The sequence below is a fragment of the Colossoma macropomum genome, unplaced genomic scaffold (genome assembly GCF_904425465.1).
Source record: "Colossoma macropomum unplaced genomic scaffold, Colossoma_macropomum, whole genome shotgun sequence".
Taxonomy (NCBI): Eukaryota; Metazoa; Chordata; class Actinopteri; order Characiformes; family Serrasalmidae; genus Colossoma; species Colossoma macropomum.
In genome coordinates this window covers 25,326,446-25,341,474 of record NW_023494787.1, presented here as the reverse complement: position 1 = coordinate 25,341,474, position 15,029 = coordinate 25,326,446, and the positions used below count along the sequence as shown (strand labels likewise).

Here is a 15,029-nt window from a genome sequence, read left to right as displayed (position 1 = left end):
ACTCTGCTAATTACAAAGAGATAAAGTTACGTACAATGACCATGTGAGAGATCACTCTCGGATTCACACCTACACATATTCCCTTGGCAGCATGGTAAAGCTCCTGTTATTAAAACATATTGACCAGCTGATCAAACACTGCCACCTTGTGGACTAAGCAGCTCTACATGGCCTTGTTTCATTAGAAATCTTTGCTTTTGATTGCTAAAGATCAGTGCAGCTGACACATTTACACATAAATTGATTTAATTTGGGTTCATTTTGCATATGTGAAGGTATCAGTATGCAAGGCAAATGTATATGTTATAGTTCAGACATTGAGGTCTCTCTCAAAGACAATGATGCATACTCTCTTTCATTTGACACAAAATGTTTGAACCTAATGTACACTCTCATTCATACGTGCTCATTCTTTCATAGAAATAATCACTGTGGTTAATGTCTATATGTCTAAGAAAGTGGCTATTGTTTCATTTTTCTTTGGAAAACAGCGTCTTAAAGAATGAAGGTAGTAAAGAATGATAAAGCTTCCTCTTTGTTCAATATTTCACTGGATGGCAACTCACGGAACTCACATATGAGCCACACTGTTCTTACAGCATGTTCACAAACATCCAATAATTCTGTTAAACTGTGTTAAGACAGTGTGGAAGTTCAGTATTAAAAAGCTATATAAGAGCATTATAAAGTGCAAGTGCAAAAAAACCTTCCCAGAATATATGTGCTATATACGTGCCTATAACATGCTAAATATATACTAACTATAAGAAATAAGCTGTATTGGCCCAGCTTTAGTTTAGGGGTCTAGGGGCAGCGCTAGGCTAAAATAACTCATCAGCAATCTGCTGAAACGTTGAGTCGTTTTCCAGCTCTGGAGAATAAGTCAGTCTCCTATCCACTGAATCTCCTGAACTGCTGCCCGTATGGGGATCTTTGTTTGTGGATGGGAGAGGGGGAGCTTCAGCATCAACCTCAGCCCCCACTGGAGCAGCTGCACGAGGCCGTGCGGACTTGGCCCTCAGTCTGGTCCGCAGCTCATCCTCCCGTACCTACACACAGAGAAATGGTAGCTTACAGTGCAGTACATTTAGCCTCCAGAGGACAATGGCCACCAGCCACATCAGTAAAACATGGTGACTGCATGTTAGTTGAGGGGCTCTCAGTTCTAGTCTGGAAGATCCACTGCCCAGCACAGTTTCAAGTATCTCCTGCCATAACACACTTAATCCCGTGTGGGCCAGAGGAGGATTTTCCCATTTTAGTTACTTTCAAGGTTTTTTCCTGCCACTATCAACCCTTCGCTTGCTCATTAGGGGTCTGGAATTGGAACTGTGCTCTGCAGCAAATTTAAACTGAATCAGATTGATCCACATAATCAGCTACTATCAACTGTTAAAGAGGCACCCTAACCTAAAATAAAAAAATAAAAAAACATCTGTTGTAAACATGCCTACTTGACTACAGTGGTGCCACAAAAGTCTCTAGAGTAAGATTTCCTGGTTTCAAGACTAGGAAAACCCCTTTCTGATGATGTATCTGAAAAACATTAAGGGCTTTGGGACAGGTAGTTGAAGCCAAGCTGTTTTTTTTCTGCTAGCTGGCTAATGAACAAGGAAGCCAGGTAGCCAGCATTACTGCTAAGAAGCCAAATATCATGTTTGTTTTTGTTAGCCTCTGCATTAGTGGCTATGTTAGCAGGATTTCTTTGGTTTTTCATTGCAGGATTTTAATTACCTGATTTCTATATTCTAGATAGTTACACAACGTATTTGCATAAGGCATGCTGGGTATTGCAGTAAGGGAACACTGATAGATGAAAACACAAAAATACAAAATCGTGAATTCTGTCAAACTAATGAGGACTGGAATGCTGCATTTCAGAATAATACCTGACATGACAAAGAGCGTATTAAATGCTAGTTTTAGGCTGAAATGACTATTTAGGCTTTCCATGAGCCGGATAAGGTGTGTTGGAACAGGGAATGCTTGACACTATGCAGGACTGGAACTGCACAGCTTAAGTTCAGTGTTTCCCCAATTACAGCCTTAGAGCTTCCTCCTGCACTTCATAGTTTTATGTTTTCTGTACTCTAACATGTCTGATTCATAGCATTAGATAATTATTAAACCCTTATTGAGCTGAATCAGGTGTGTCAGAGAAGGGAAAACAAAATGTTATGTGACTGTGCAGTGCAGGGGAGGTCCAGTACTGGGGTTAGGGAACAATGCTTTAGTTGATGTTTGATGAACATAGAGCTCTAGAGTTTGTGAAGCTGATGGCCAACAGAAATATTTTTTTGGTGCAAAAATACAAAGAACTGGAAAAAGTGTAATTAGGTTTTGCTTTTGCTGTACTTTTCTTCTCTCCTCCACTTGTCTCATCTTTTCTTCGATGTCTTCCTTTCTTGTGACCTCTTGTTCTTTACGAATCTTCAGTGACTCTAGACGAGGTGGCGGCCTCCTCCTCGGCCTCCCTGCGTCATCCAACTGAAGCACATCATAAACATTCACACATTCACACAGTCAAACTGGAATTTGTCTTCAAACCCTCAAAGACATCAACAGCACTGGATACCGTGCTTGCAACTCATCACGCTGTAACAGACTGCTCACCGTGATGTTGTAAGCCTCTCCACTGCCTGCGACTTTAGGCTGGGCTGGAATGATGCCCTGACTCAGCAGCTCCTCCAAAATTGCACTGGACTCCGGCCTCTGGCTCTCCTGCACCGGCCTTGGACTCTGAGCTAACGGTACAGGCATGAAGAGTTGGTCACTGTTGCATTTCTGTTCCAACTGTAGTTAGAGGTTCTTTTTTAAAGGGTAAATGTCTCCCAGATGTCCCTTAACCCCTTAAAACCCCACGCTTACTATATACTAAGGCTTATTAGTCAGTAACTACAGGGACTTCAATGCAATCTGGCTGAGCTATTCTTACTCTATAGAAGTGTGTAATAAAACTTTGGGCCAGTGGACCCTGGTCATTTAGGGTGTTATGGACAGCATATATGGATAAGGACAGCACCAGACAGCCTGCACAGTCATTAAATTACTCCAGTGTAGGACATTATTCAACTTTGCACCAGAACCATGAAGAAAGTATGCCACCTAGTGGATCCAGTGTACACAGCAAACATACCAGGACTGAATTAATACCTACAGTGTAAAATTAACACCGCTAGTCATAGGGCATATAGGCCTGCTGGAAGGGGTGACAGAATACATTATTGTCTGTCTAAAACTAGTCTTTGATTATTTTTTAATGAAGTAGGTGTTTCAGTTAAGAATATTTCAGTAAGCCTACAAATCCCATGCAAAAAAGGTCCAATATTTGTGGACCCCTGTCTCTTCAGGGCTCTTGGAATGGTCCTAACCTTCCCCCCTCATACAGTGGCCCTGCCTCTAGTGTTCAGGTAAATTCTGCCGAACACAAATAAAGACCTTAAAGGTAAATTCCACTGATTTTCCTAAATGTCTGCATGATATAGTGGTTGAAATATACAACAGTCATTCAGAGTGATTTGATGTAAAATGGTTAATTTGTAGAGCAACTTACAAACTAATATTTCTTTACAGTGGTGGTGATAGGAACCAGGGGTCATGATGGCTTCAACATAAATATAGCCATTTTATTTACTATCCAAAACCACCGGTAAACCTACAAGTGTCTTCTTCTGACTTTATATATGTAATGTACAATACAATAGTACAATAGAAGTAAATCTGAAAAAAAAAGCTTTCTTTGGGACTATTTTGCCTTAGAACACCCTTCATGTATCTCTCCACCATGAATAGATGAAAATACGTTTTAGGTTAAAACTTTATCACAAAACTATCGTAAAACAATGTCTCAGACATCAGGTCATGTATTCATAACCATTTCATGTAAGGGAGCTTTTAGAGGCACTGAACACTTCAGACGTCTGGTTCCTATCAAAACCACTCTGAACAATTCTGACTCTGTAAGTTTCTCTAGAACGAAACATTCTACACCAAACCACTCTGGACAACTTTGTTTACATCTCAACCATTTAATTTTAATTTAAAATTGTGAAAAATCTGTGGAGTTCCCCTTTAAGAGTTAATTCAGTACTGTAGGTGTTACATGTTTTACTCCAAAGTGCAACCTCATTTAAAGGCCACAGTGACCCAAGACAGCACATTTTCACAGCTGGGGAACATGATAGACTGCTTTTCACCTCCTACCTCTCAACGGTGGGAGTATCCTGGGCACTGCCCCCGGCAGGCCAATGGTCTCTCCGGCCTCCAGCCCCAATCCACTGTCCGTGGTCTGCTTGGACACGGCGGAGTCACCGCGAGCTCCTCCACGCGCCGCTACAACCTGAGGGGTTAATACAAAACGGTGGCACTGAAACCCACAACACAGTGACTCTCAGTTTCAGACACAACGTAGCGTCCAGGCGGGGTTATCTACAGGCTGATAAAAAATTAATGTCCACTAAAAAGTGCTGATGAATTCTCAGCTTAGCAAACTTCTCAGACCTGTCGTCTTCACCAGCTCCTGTTTCTGACCATTTTAATGTTTCTACAGCTTTATGAAGCGAAAACAATGGGAGTTCGAGTCTCCTACCTCGTTTGGGTCCAGACTGTCCGGCTTCACGGGTTCGACCACCGTAGTTTTGGAGCTCCCGCACCCCATCTTCACTCTGTATGACGGCGCTGTGATGTTTCAGCAGTTATTCGCCAAACTGGTCGTTCAGTAGTTTTAAAGCAGTGCCGCATTCCTACACATGATCCAGGACCCGCGACCCTCGTCTCCATGGACTCTCTCCGTCGCTAAGGCTCGTTGCTACAATAAATCTGACCCGCGTTATTTTTCCCCACCTGTTTTCCGACAAACCCCGCCCCCTGCGCCCGGATTGGCTAAAAGTTCACGCTCACAAGGGCTGCGTCCCGTATCGAGCACCGTAGACTGAACACTTATCCCCAGGGGGAGTAAAGTACACACTGTGTACACTACAAAACATGATGCAGATTTTAAACTAAAAACAGGCAGTAACCAGGTTAACTCGAAATGCTGAGCTCTCTGAACTTCAAATAATAAGCTAACAAATATTAACTGTTAACTTATTTGAAGTTATTCTTCTGTGAACCTATCTGAAGTTAAAAACTCAAAATTTCCACTTAACCCAGTTACTTACTTTGTTAATATTAAAAGCTACATCATGTTTTACATTGCATGTATGTTGTCTTCAGGCCCTCCTCAGAAGTTCCTACTTACAAGTATGACCTGATATCAAGTGGTTGGATGGGAAAAAATTGTTTACTCTTTCTGTCAAAGAGACAAAGTTCATATCACATTACTGCAACAAAATGAACAGGAAAGGATTTGCATCAGCCGGTATGATTTTTTATCGGCATGAATTACATTAGGGCTCATAGAAAAGTCAGGGCTTGTGCAAAAAAATAATAAAAATAAATAAATAAATAAATAAAATTCAGCGTTTCTCCCCAGTAATTACAACACTGTAGTGGTGTTAATGTTCAGGAGTTATAAGGCAGCATAAGTCCAATATTTTGGACAGATTACAACTGGGCAGCTCACCCCATGATGAGTTTTTGATTGTTCAAATGTTCAATCTTGTGAGCAAATAAAATTTTTCACTTATTATTTTATTACCACTTACTCCAAAGCGGAGTTACTATTGTTACACTATTCAGATTGTATGTTAGCTCACAATAATATAATCTTAAACCATTATCAGTCATCGAGCTCAATCACATCTTTTATTTTCATGCAAACTGTATGTGCTTTAAAACTTTTGATAACTTTACAACATAAATAAAGTAGGATAACATAATAATGTTAAAGAGACACAGCTTTCGCACAAGTTGTGGTGCTCATTCACCACCCACTTAATCTTTCTCTCTCTAACTCTGCTCACACACACATATACTCACACCCCTGGGGTGGTTCCTAGCCCCCTCCCCTAAACAGAGTCCACAGCAAAAGACACCAAAAATGCTAGAGAACACATAACCCAAAACTACTGTGGCAAATATTTATTAAACACATTACAATACCCTATTAAAGGTTGTCCTAAGCCATAGAGGAGTTCTGGATTAATAGCGTCCAGAGTTCACACCCTTCAGATTCCGTCCATCTGTTGTAAGAAATCCACTTCTTGTCTTCTGTTTGATGAGTGTAGATGCACTAATATTTTGGAAGAATTCATACTTGACAAATTCTTCAAAATAATTGTTCTCAAGGGTTCTTTACTAAAGACAATGGTTCTATATAGAACCATGAACACTCAAAGAACCTATGTGTATGCTTAAAGGGGATGATGTTAAGTGGTTGCACACAAAGAAAATATGTTACATTGACAAAATTTCTTTCTTTAACTTTTTTTTGGCCATTATTATGCTCATGTAATAAACTGTCTTCATGTGCAACTACTTTAATCAGTTCAAAGCACCTTTTTTTCAGTGTACTTATAGCAGAGGTATGCGATACGGGACACAGCCAGTGAACTAACGTGCCTATCACAGCGCAGGAGGCGGGGCTTATCTGAAAGCGGGTAGGAAAAAAAATAGCGACGGAGTGATTGAAAGGTCGGTGACACTTGTTTGTCTGGTGCCAGGCCGACATGTGCCAAAACAAAACTCACACGTACAACATAAAGGGCCGAATGCATGTAATGTGCGTTTGACACGTTGCTCACATTAAACTCTACTGGAATGGATGTGTTTATGAATTCTTAAGCCCTGTTTCACTGACCTGCTAAACACAGCATACCAGGTCTGGTTTTCACCTCACTGTAAAAATGACCTGTCAGTTCAACCTAAAAATGACTTAATGTGGTAACCAGCAATTTAACTGGTTGTATTCTGCTTAAACATGGCTTGAATGAAACAATGTAAAACAAAATATAAGCGGTTTAGAAGATGTGTGTGTGAAAAGAATCTGTATTTTACATTAATTCCAACACTTCAAAAAACGTTTGCCCTGTTCCTCTTTTTACTCAGCAGTAGGAGTGATGATCTAGAATAAGTTTTTGTGACTGTAATTATCATAAATACAGAGTAATCTGATCTGAGATCAGTCCTCTAACTCTGCTTTCTGAATACCATCCCAGTTTATCAATGACCCATTATAAATAATAAATATAAATATAAACCCGTTATAAATATAAATAATGCAGACAGAGGGAATACTGTATCCTTAAATTAATGTTTGCACAGTAACAATAACCAGCACACAGGTGTCAAAATACATTTATTCAGGTTTAATCTAATGTTAGGTGTCAGATCCAGGAAAGACGAAAAAGGTTCGGTTCTCATATCTTTGCTGTGTATCACCGACCATTACTCTTCACACCCTGTGAAATCATTGCACAGATGGAGGAATCCTAGATGTCTGCTCAGTCCATGGGGATTGTGGGCATTCTACAAAGGCCAAGAAGTCTCTGACGAATCTCCTGGCACTTTAGGTCTATCCCAATCGAACGTGTCTTTTTGTTCACAGCGTTCTCCAAATTGAACAAGTTCCTGTACATTGCATCCAGTGTTTTTCTGCAGAGTATAAATGGGAAGACTTCATAAGACATCATTTTTCTTTCTTGGACAAAAACTACTAAAACTACTCTACTGTTAAAACTCCAGTGAGGAAGTACAAGAGGAAAGTTAAGGAACAAATGTTATTAAGGAATCTCTGATCATTGCTAAGATGTTGCTAGGTCATTGCTATGGTATCCCAGGTGGTTGCTAAGGTGTGGTTTGGCCATTGCTATCATATCCCAGGTGACCAGGTGGCTGCTAAGGTTTTGTTTGGCCATTGCTATGCTATTCCAGGTGGTTGTTAGGGCGTTGGTAGTTATAATCAGAAATTATAATCAGTTATAAAATCTTAAATTGACTCACTGTGAAAGAAGGAGCTTCTTCTTGAGGGTGAAAGTGTTCCTGCACAGGCTCTTTGTCTCCTGCAAAAGTGCAATGTTTGGCTGCAATACAGTAGGTGTAGAAAAACAACTTTACCTTTAAGGAAGCGCAGGGGAAACAATCTAAAATCAGAAGTAGTCCAAAAGTAATCCAGGTGAAATCATATTAGAAAAGAAATTTATATTTATTAAGTATAAAGATACCAAACTACAGTTCTACCCATAATCTGTCCAACCCTGTATGAGCTCACAGCATCTAAATGCAGACCAGAGGAGGGTAAGTATGACCCTCGGGCAGTCTGTAAATTCCTCACCAGTGTGTCCAACTCACCTGATCCAGACAGAGTTCATAGTTCAATCTCTGAGCTAGGATGTCCAGCTGAGTCTGAGCGAGCTGCTCCTCAGAGCCAGAGCTGAGGATCTGACTCTCCACCTTCTGCATCTCTGCCTGTAGCTCATTTACTGCTTCCATCACCTGAACAGTTATATAGAATTGCAGATCTACAGTCATAATTTCTAATTTAGCCATTTTAAAATAGCACTGTTGACCCTCAAAAGCTTGTACAACAGGACAAAGATATTAAAAAATGCAGGTCACAGTACAGAATGGGTTCAGACCCATTTGTTTATCAAACAAACAAATACATTGTATTAAGAAAACCCAAAAGATGTTGTTCTATATAGAAAAAAGTGCTTTTGATACTAGCACATAGCATCATTGCCCACTAAAATTTACATTACATTACATTTACAAGTGAATGTAAAAAGATTTTATTTCAAGTAATTTTGGAGCTTTTTTGTTGATCTATTCATCATGAAATTTTCACACAAGGTAAAGGACAGTTGCTGTGTTCAAATGCAATCTCCACTGACAAGCAATGGCAGTAGAATGTGCCCTACTGAAGAGCTTAGTGACTTTAAACATGGCTCTGTGATAGGATGCCACATTTGCCAAAGATGAGTTTGTGAAATTTCTTTCCAGCTAGATCTGCCCCAGCCAGCTGTAAGTGCTATTATTGTGAAATGGAAACATCTAGGAGCAACAACAGCTCGTTCAGAAAGAGACAGACCACGCAAACTCACAGAGCGGGGCTGTCGAGTGCTGAAGCACGTAGCGCATAAAATTCCAGAGTTCCAAACTGCCTCTGGAAACAACATCAGCACAAAACCTGTGCATCAGGGAGATTCATGAAATGGGTATCCACATCCAAGCAGCTGCACATAAGCCTAACATCACTGTGCGCAATGCCAAGTGTCGGCTCAAGTGGTGTAAAGCACACCGACGCTGTGCACTGGAGCAGTGGAAACGTGCTATCTGGAGTGATGAGTCATGCTTTACTATGTGTGGCAGTCTGATGGACAAATCTGGGTTTGGTGGATGCAAGGAGAATGCTACCTACAGGAATGCGTAGTGGCAACTGTAACAGTTGGACAGCAATGATATAAAGATTATAAAAAATTGGGGAAAATCAATGCAAGTCTGCGGAGGACAGGAGAAGGAAAAAACTACTTTATTTTTAATGTAAGTCAATGGAACCAGACATTTTTCCGAGTCATTTTTGGTCATTTCTTTTAGTTCATTCATCATGAACAGTGTAAAGGGCAACAGGTATTTTCAAAATGTCAAAAACAAAAAACCATCAAAAATGGAGATACAAGGTTTTCTTTCAACAACAGCGATATCTATAGACCCAATACATTAGAAGGTGGCACTAAGTCACTCATAATAACCAGTATCAGTTCATGCTAACATTTAACTGTGTGGATCTCACCTGCTGCTTTTCCCATTCAAGAGCGTCCTTGGCTCTGCTCAGTTCGTCCAGCCTCTTGCGAAAAGAGAACTCTGTAGCAATGCGCTGGGCCTCCAGAGAATGAATGAGCTGTAAGACAAGAAGATGATTACATGTCAACTTGTTGAAATGAAATAAATGGACAAAGATGTAAGCTGTGTCACTCAGTCTACGTTTGCCCTGTTGCCTACCTGAGAGAGTGAGTACTGCAGGTTGTTGCGGAAATAGGAAGAGTCCAGGACCACCTTTTCTGCACTTTTCTTCAAGTTCTGGCAATGTGCTATCCACTGCTCATAAGTCAAGATTCTGCACTTAATAAAGACTTAACATTAATACCAAAGAACAAGGAAGGAGCAAGGAACACTATGAAGGCTATATAGTATCTAGAACTGCACTAAGAGCTGAACAGGTGAGAGAGCTATTCAAAGACTGACCCTTTGGTGACATTGGAGATTTGGTATCTGTATCCAATACTGGGAGACTGGAGGTTCAAGGTAAGGCACTGACTGTTGAGATTGATCGCATCGCCTTTGTCCTTCTGGTCAGCTAACAGCTGACTACGCATCTCCTTTAATGTCCTGAATATGAGTTTAGGACAATGACTTACATAAATAAAGCTTTAAGTCAATAAAAATCTGTCGTGTATGATGATTCTTTTGGTAGTTCACCTCTGATGTTCCAGCACCTCAGTGATCCTCTGCTGAACCAGCTGCTTGACGTCTTCACACAGTTGTACCTCTCTGGCCAGCTGCTCCTCCACATGGTCATAGACAAGATCTCCAGCCAAGCGGCCATCACGCAGCGTCACACACTCCTCAAGAACCTGTGTGTAGAGGGCTTTCTCCTGCAGGCATGTCTCAGCAGATGCCTTCACCTGCACGGACCACAGACCAGAGCTGTTAGCAGCTGGGGTTTAGCTCCCGAGCTAGATTAAATCTCTGAAATAGCCAATCAAACTGGCAGATTTCAAATCCATATGACAAAATAAAATTGGAATACAGCAGATAAACCCACCTAGAGCTGGTTTATAGGACCCCTATATATACATAAATGTTTAAAATTCATAAAAACCCTAACTAAGTGATTCAGAGTCAAGAGGAAATACTTATTTAATTATTCACGTTTGCCTGTATGCTCAATTTGAAGAGCTTTTAGGACATTAGTAACAGCTTGACAATTATTTTGGAAGTTTTGCCCCGTCAACTTCCATCGAAAGCTTTCTGGGAAGTCAGAAATACCTGACTTGACTGACAACATGATGTTATGATTATAAAATCATACTTACTGAACACAGCCTTTAAGTAGATTGGGAGAGATGTCTGTTGTGCCAGCTAAAATACCTGCTCCAGTAGAGAGATCTCCTGATCAACTTGTGTGATACTATTAGCCATTTGGCTCTTCCAAAGCTTCAATTCTTCCACACGGCAGCTGAGGTTGAATTGTGTGCTTCGAGTGGCCCAGAGAACCTAGAAAAAAGATCTTTTAGTAGTGCCACATAAAAATGGGTAGAGAATCATTTATACATGCAATAGTCATACAAATGAAATAGTCATTTTTATTTGGCTATTAACTCAAAGAATCAGCCTAGTAAAATGATTAATGCTGGATCACACAATAATTTGAACACATTTATTCAACATTTGGGGAGAGAGAGAGATTAAGAGACTTATGCAGACTGTTCACCTGGGTGGTGGCATCATCCCTCACACATTGCAGGTCTTGGCTGATCTGGCTTGCTGTCAGTCTCTGCAGTTCAGATCTGCTGGTGATTAGCTGATTTTTGGTGGTCCAGTCCAGCTGAGTGTATCTTGGGCCAGGCTTTAAGGACTTGCTGGATGAGTTATGAGTTTTCCTATAGGAAGGTAATAGCAATATATATATATATATATACAGGGTCAGGCAAAATACTTTGAAAAAGTAGTGATGGCTGAATATTGACTACATTGTCTTAAATGCATCCAGTAACGTATTCCATTACAATACTTAAAAGAGCAAATATATATTGCAAATACACATAGAATACATTTATAATAAATGGCACACTGGATTTGTATTATTTAATTCACACTGGTTGTCAGTGTTTGTCATGTAGCTATTCTGTTTCTTGAAATATGTTTCATTAGAAATTCACTTCTCATTTAAAGAATTTCTGAAATTCGTAACTTTTTTGTTTCCCTCTCATCTGCTTCGGTTCACTGCTGCTCCCACAATCCCCCCAAGCAGGAGTCCAGTCCAACACCAGCGCTAAACTCACTACAAATATGTCCACTACTGAGGAGATTATTCGTTTGACCATACCTCAAAAGAGCTCAGTAAGAGTGAGATTAATAACTAGCTCATCACACTGATTTATCAGTCTACTCAGGCTTTAGTAAGAACTTCAGGTTGTGAAGAAGTTGTTAATTGAGTTCCTCTTCAGAGTTTGTCTGATGAGCATGTTTGCTACACGCTGTGAACTGATTCTAAACATTTAATAAACAAACATTGATCGTGTTTCTTTAAAAATGGTACATATTTTCACAATTGTGTGATTCAGCAATATAAAACTATTCTCTAAAAATGTAAGAAGTAACTGTATTCTGAATACTGCCTTTACAAAATAGCGGATGAATACAGATATTAAATTTCTGTATTCTGAATAAGGTACAATTTTTATACTAAACCTAAAACTTCATGTGAAATACCACAGGCATACCTCAGAATATCACTTTGTAGTCAAAAATAGTTTTAAATGAGGGCAAATTAGCTGACATTGCATTTCTGTCTTTACCTACCACATGATGAAGTAGTAACTGTAGTAGTACAGTGCTAAGACAGATATGACAAAGAGGGCTGCTATATTACTTGTGAAGGATTTAAACTGTAACAACTGTAAACAACATGCTGTTAAAAAGTAAGCATCTCTGGAATGGAATATGCGCACATTTGAAATTATACTATCTCCATAGAAACATAACAAAACTCATATGACCTCAAGATGTAGCATATTGTGTACTGGTATATAAAGCTTATTAAGCTGAATAAAACCAGAAATGTTAATGAACAGTGGCACCTTTACATTTCTGGATGACCAGTATACACAGCAATCACTGCCGAAATACACTGGTTTCTCACTTCTCAACTGGCTTATTGTTCTTTCTTTCATTTAGATCCCCATTAGCTTCCACAAAGAGGTTGCTAGTATTCCTGGAGTCCACACAAGAGCAGATGCAGTCAAAATAAAAGAAACAATCTTTAAAATCTTCCTATATCAAAAAGAAAGTGCAAAAATAAGCAAAACTCAAAAATAAGTCAAATGTTCCACAAATGAGACAGTAAATAATAATAACCTACACTGGAAACCTTAAGAAAAAATGTCCCATGTACAGCATGTACAGCAACAAAAATGATCGAACTTCTAAAGCAATCAAATTTGATTTAGTGACTTTTTGAAAGAAAATCTACGTATGATCTGTCTGGTATTGATGGGGAATTTTACATAACATGACAAATAACACGTTTGGCTGGAATTCCCTTTTAATGTTGTGTAGGGGAGGCCAGTAGACAGTAGAAAAAACAGTAGCACACAGGTTATGGTGTAATAACTGTAGTTCCTCTGCAAGCTGGGTGTGGAGGGCTGCTGCAGAGGCCCCTCACAAACTGCTTAAAAAAAGAACAAGACTGTTTGGCATGACTGTAGTTTAACACATTATACATAACGTCTTACACAGTGGAAATTCACAAAACTATTTACGACAGCTTTAAAGGCACAAATGTGGTTTTCATATAGTAATCTCTACACACACAGCTTGAGTGAACGAAAGGACCACATGGCCAAAACATGGTGGTTACACACAGTAACCATAGTGAATAACTGGAAAATACAGCATTACTTGAATCAGCCCTTGACAACCCTGAAGACTGAGAGAGAAATTAAAAGGGGACCATTAGACATTGCAGTGACTTTTGATGGACTACAGCAATAATATGGCAGATGTCCTGAAAATCTCCACTAGAGATCAACAAGCTCCAACCATTACTGTAGCTTTGTCAGCATTATGAAACTCCACTTTCGCCTGCAAAGTGTAAAGAGACTAGAATAGTCTATACAAACCTTCTATCATACATTCATTAGCCTTTTTTAAAAACTATACTCCTAACAAAGGTGGTTCTTCAGGGGTTCTTTAGTTTCTTTGTATGGTAAAATGGTTCTTCATATTGATGGAGAATGTATTGTATATGGTTCTATGGAGAACTTTTTTGAAAATGGTTGTATGTAGCACCAATGTAGGTGCTATGTAGGGTTCTTCTATTGTTAGGATGTCAAGCTTGTAATAGTAGAAGAACGCTTCTGGGTGCTACATAGAATCATTTTCAGAAAATGTCTATATAGAACCATATATGACACATCTCACAGCAAGAAGGGGTTTAGTTCCCTGACAGGGCAACCAGGGTCCTTCTGTGTGGAATTGTCTGCTAAATGCTGTAAATGGAAATAGAAATGGAATTAGCATGTTCTCCCTGTGTCATCCTCCCACATTCCAAAAGACATGCAGTCAAGGTAACTGGAGGTACTAAATTGACCCTAGCTGTGTGTGTGTGTGTGTGTGTGTGTGTGTGTGTGTGTGTGTTTGATTGTATGTCTTTGTTCCTGTGATGGATTGGCAACCTGTTCAGGGAGTTTCCTGCCTTCTGCCCACTGAGCACTGGGACAGGCTCCTCCTGCGACCCAGGAGGATTAGCGGCTTAAATGATGATGATAATGATGGTGCTATATGGAACTCATGGTTCTAAATGGAGTTTATAGTTCTAAATAGAATGGTTCTAAACCATTCCCTTTGCTAAAGAACCAGTGAAGCATGTTATTAAGAGTGTTTATAAAAGATATACACTGATTATATTTTTTTAAGTAAGAGAGAGAGAGAGAGAGAGAGAGAGAGAGAGAGAGAGAGAGAGAGAAGCTTAAGTAGAAGTAGTAATAGCTTAAGTAGAAGTAGTAGTAGTAGTAAAGTACCAGGTTAAAAACCTGCTTTTTGTTCTTCTTGATGCTTTCCTGATTCAAAATAAAGTTACAAACGTTGTGAGAGGTCTGACCGATCACAAAACAGCAGAGATGCTGAACCAACAGAGCAGAAATTAAACCCAAAATAGGAATTAGTAACTAAATGTCACTCACTAAAATGTCGTTGAGTAAAAAGTGGATTCCCTTCCTCACAAACATTCGTATTATCCGTTGAAAACACTCAGGAAAGTACAAACCCATCACAAATTAGCTTAAGCACACGGAACTGAGGTAAATAGTACAACCCACACTCAGTTCTTGGTCTGCCCATCAGATGGCGCCATTGAGACTTTATTTTCC

General features: G+C 39.7%; 2 protein-coding genes across 2 annotated transcripts; both read right to left on the bottom strand.

Moving 5' to 3' along the window:
- Window positions 1–228: 228 nt before the first annotated feature.
- On the bottom strand, window positions 229–4,813 carry stmnd1 (stathmin domain containing 1). Its single transcript, XM_036566629.1, has 5 exons — window positions 4,589–4,813; window positions 4,204–4,339; window positions 2,614–2,744; window positions 2,356–2,487; window positions 229–1,049 (listed from the first exon to the last, which is right to left on the bottom strand). The coding sequence occupies exons 1-5, from the start codon at window positions 4,655–4,657 to the stop codon at window positions 822–824; spliced, it is 696 nt and encodes a 231-aa protein (XP_036422522.1). The 5' UTR covers window positions 4,658–4,813; the 3' UTR covers window positions 229–821.
- Window positions 4,814–7,316: 2,503 nt separating this feature from the next.
- Window positions 7,317–14,986, bottom strand: LOC118804897 (tektin-2-like). Its single transcript, XM_036565510.1, has 9 exons — window positions 14,844–14,986; window positions 11,372–11,540; window positions 11,029–11,154; window positions 10,357–10,562; window positions 10,123–10,266; window positions 9,880–9,994; window positions 9,671–9,778; window positions 8,230–8,373; window positions 7,317–7,340 (listed from the first exon to the last, which is right to left on the bottom strand). Exons 3-9 carry the CDS (start codon window positions 11,077–11,079, stop codon window positions 7,317–7,319), a joined length of 792 nt encoding a protein of 263 aa, XP_036421403.1. The 5' UTR covers window positions 11,080–11,154; window positions 11,372–11,540; window positions 14,844–14,986.
- Between the last annotated feature and the right edge of the window lie 43 nt (window positions 14,987–15,029).

Bases quoted from the DNA above. Each gene is read 5' to 3' on its own strand.
- stmnd1 (XM_036566629.1), bottom strand. From the start codon at position 4,657: ATGGGGTGCGGGAGCTCCAAAACTACGGTGGTCGAACCCGTGAAGCCG. The intron at 4,340-4,588 runs GTAGGAGACTCG...TTAACCCCTCAG, and splicing joins ACAGTCTGGACCCAAACGAG to GTTGTAGCGGCGCGTGGAGG. The intron at 2,745-4,203 runs GTAGGAGGTGAA...CTGTACCGTTAG, and splicing joins GATACTCCCACCGTTGAGAG to CTCAGAGTCCAAGGCCGGTG.
- LOC118804897 (XM_036565510.1), bottom strand. From the start codon at position 11,079: ATGGCTAATAGTATCACACAAGTTGATCAGGAGATCTCTCTACTGGAG. The intron at 9,995-10,122 runs GTCAGTCTTTGA...TATTAAGTGCAG, and splicing joins ATCTCCAATGTCACCAAAGG to AATCTTGACTTATGAGCAGT. The intron at 9,779-9,879 runs GTAGGCAACAGG...CTTGTCTTACAG, and splicing joins TGCAGTACTCACTCTCTCAG to CTCATTCATTCTCTGGAGGC.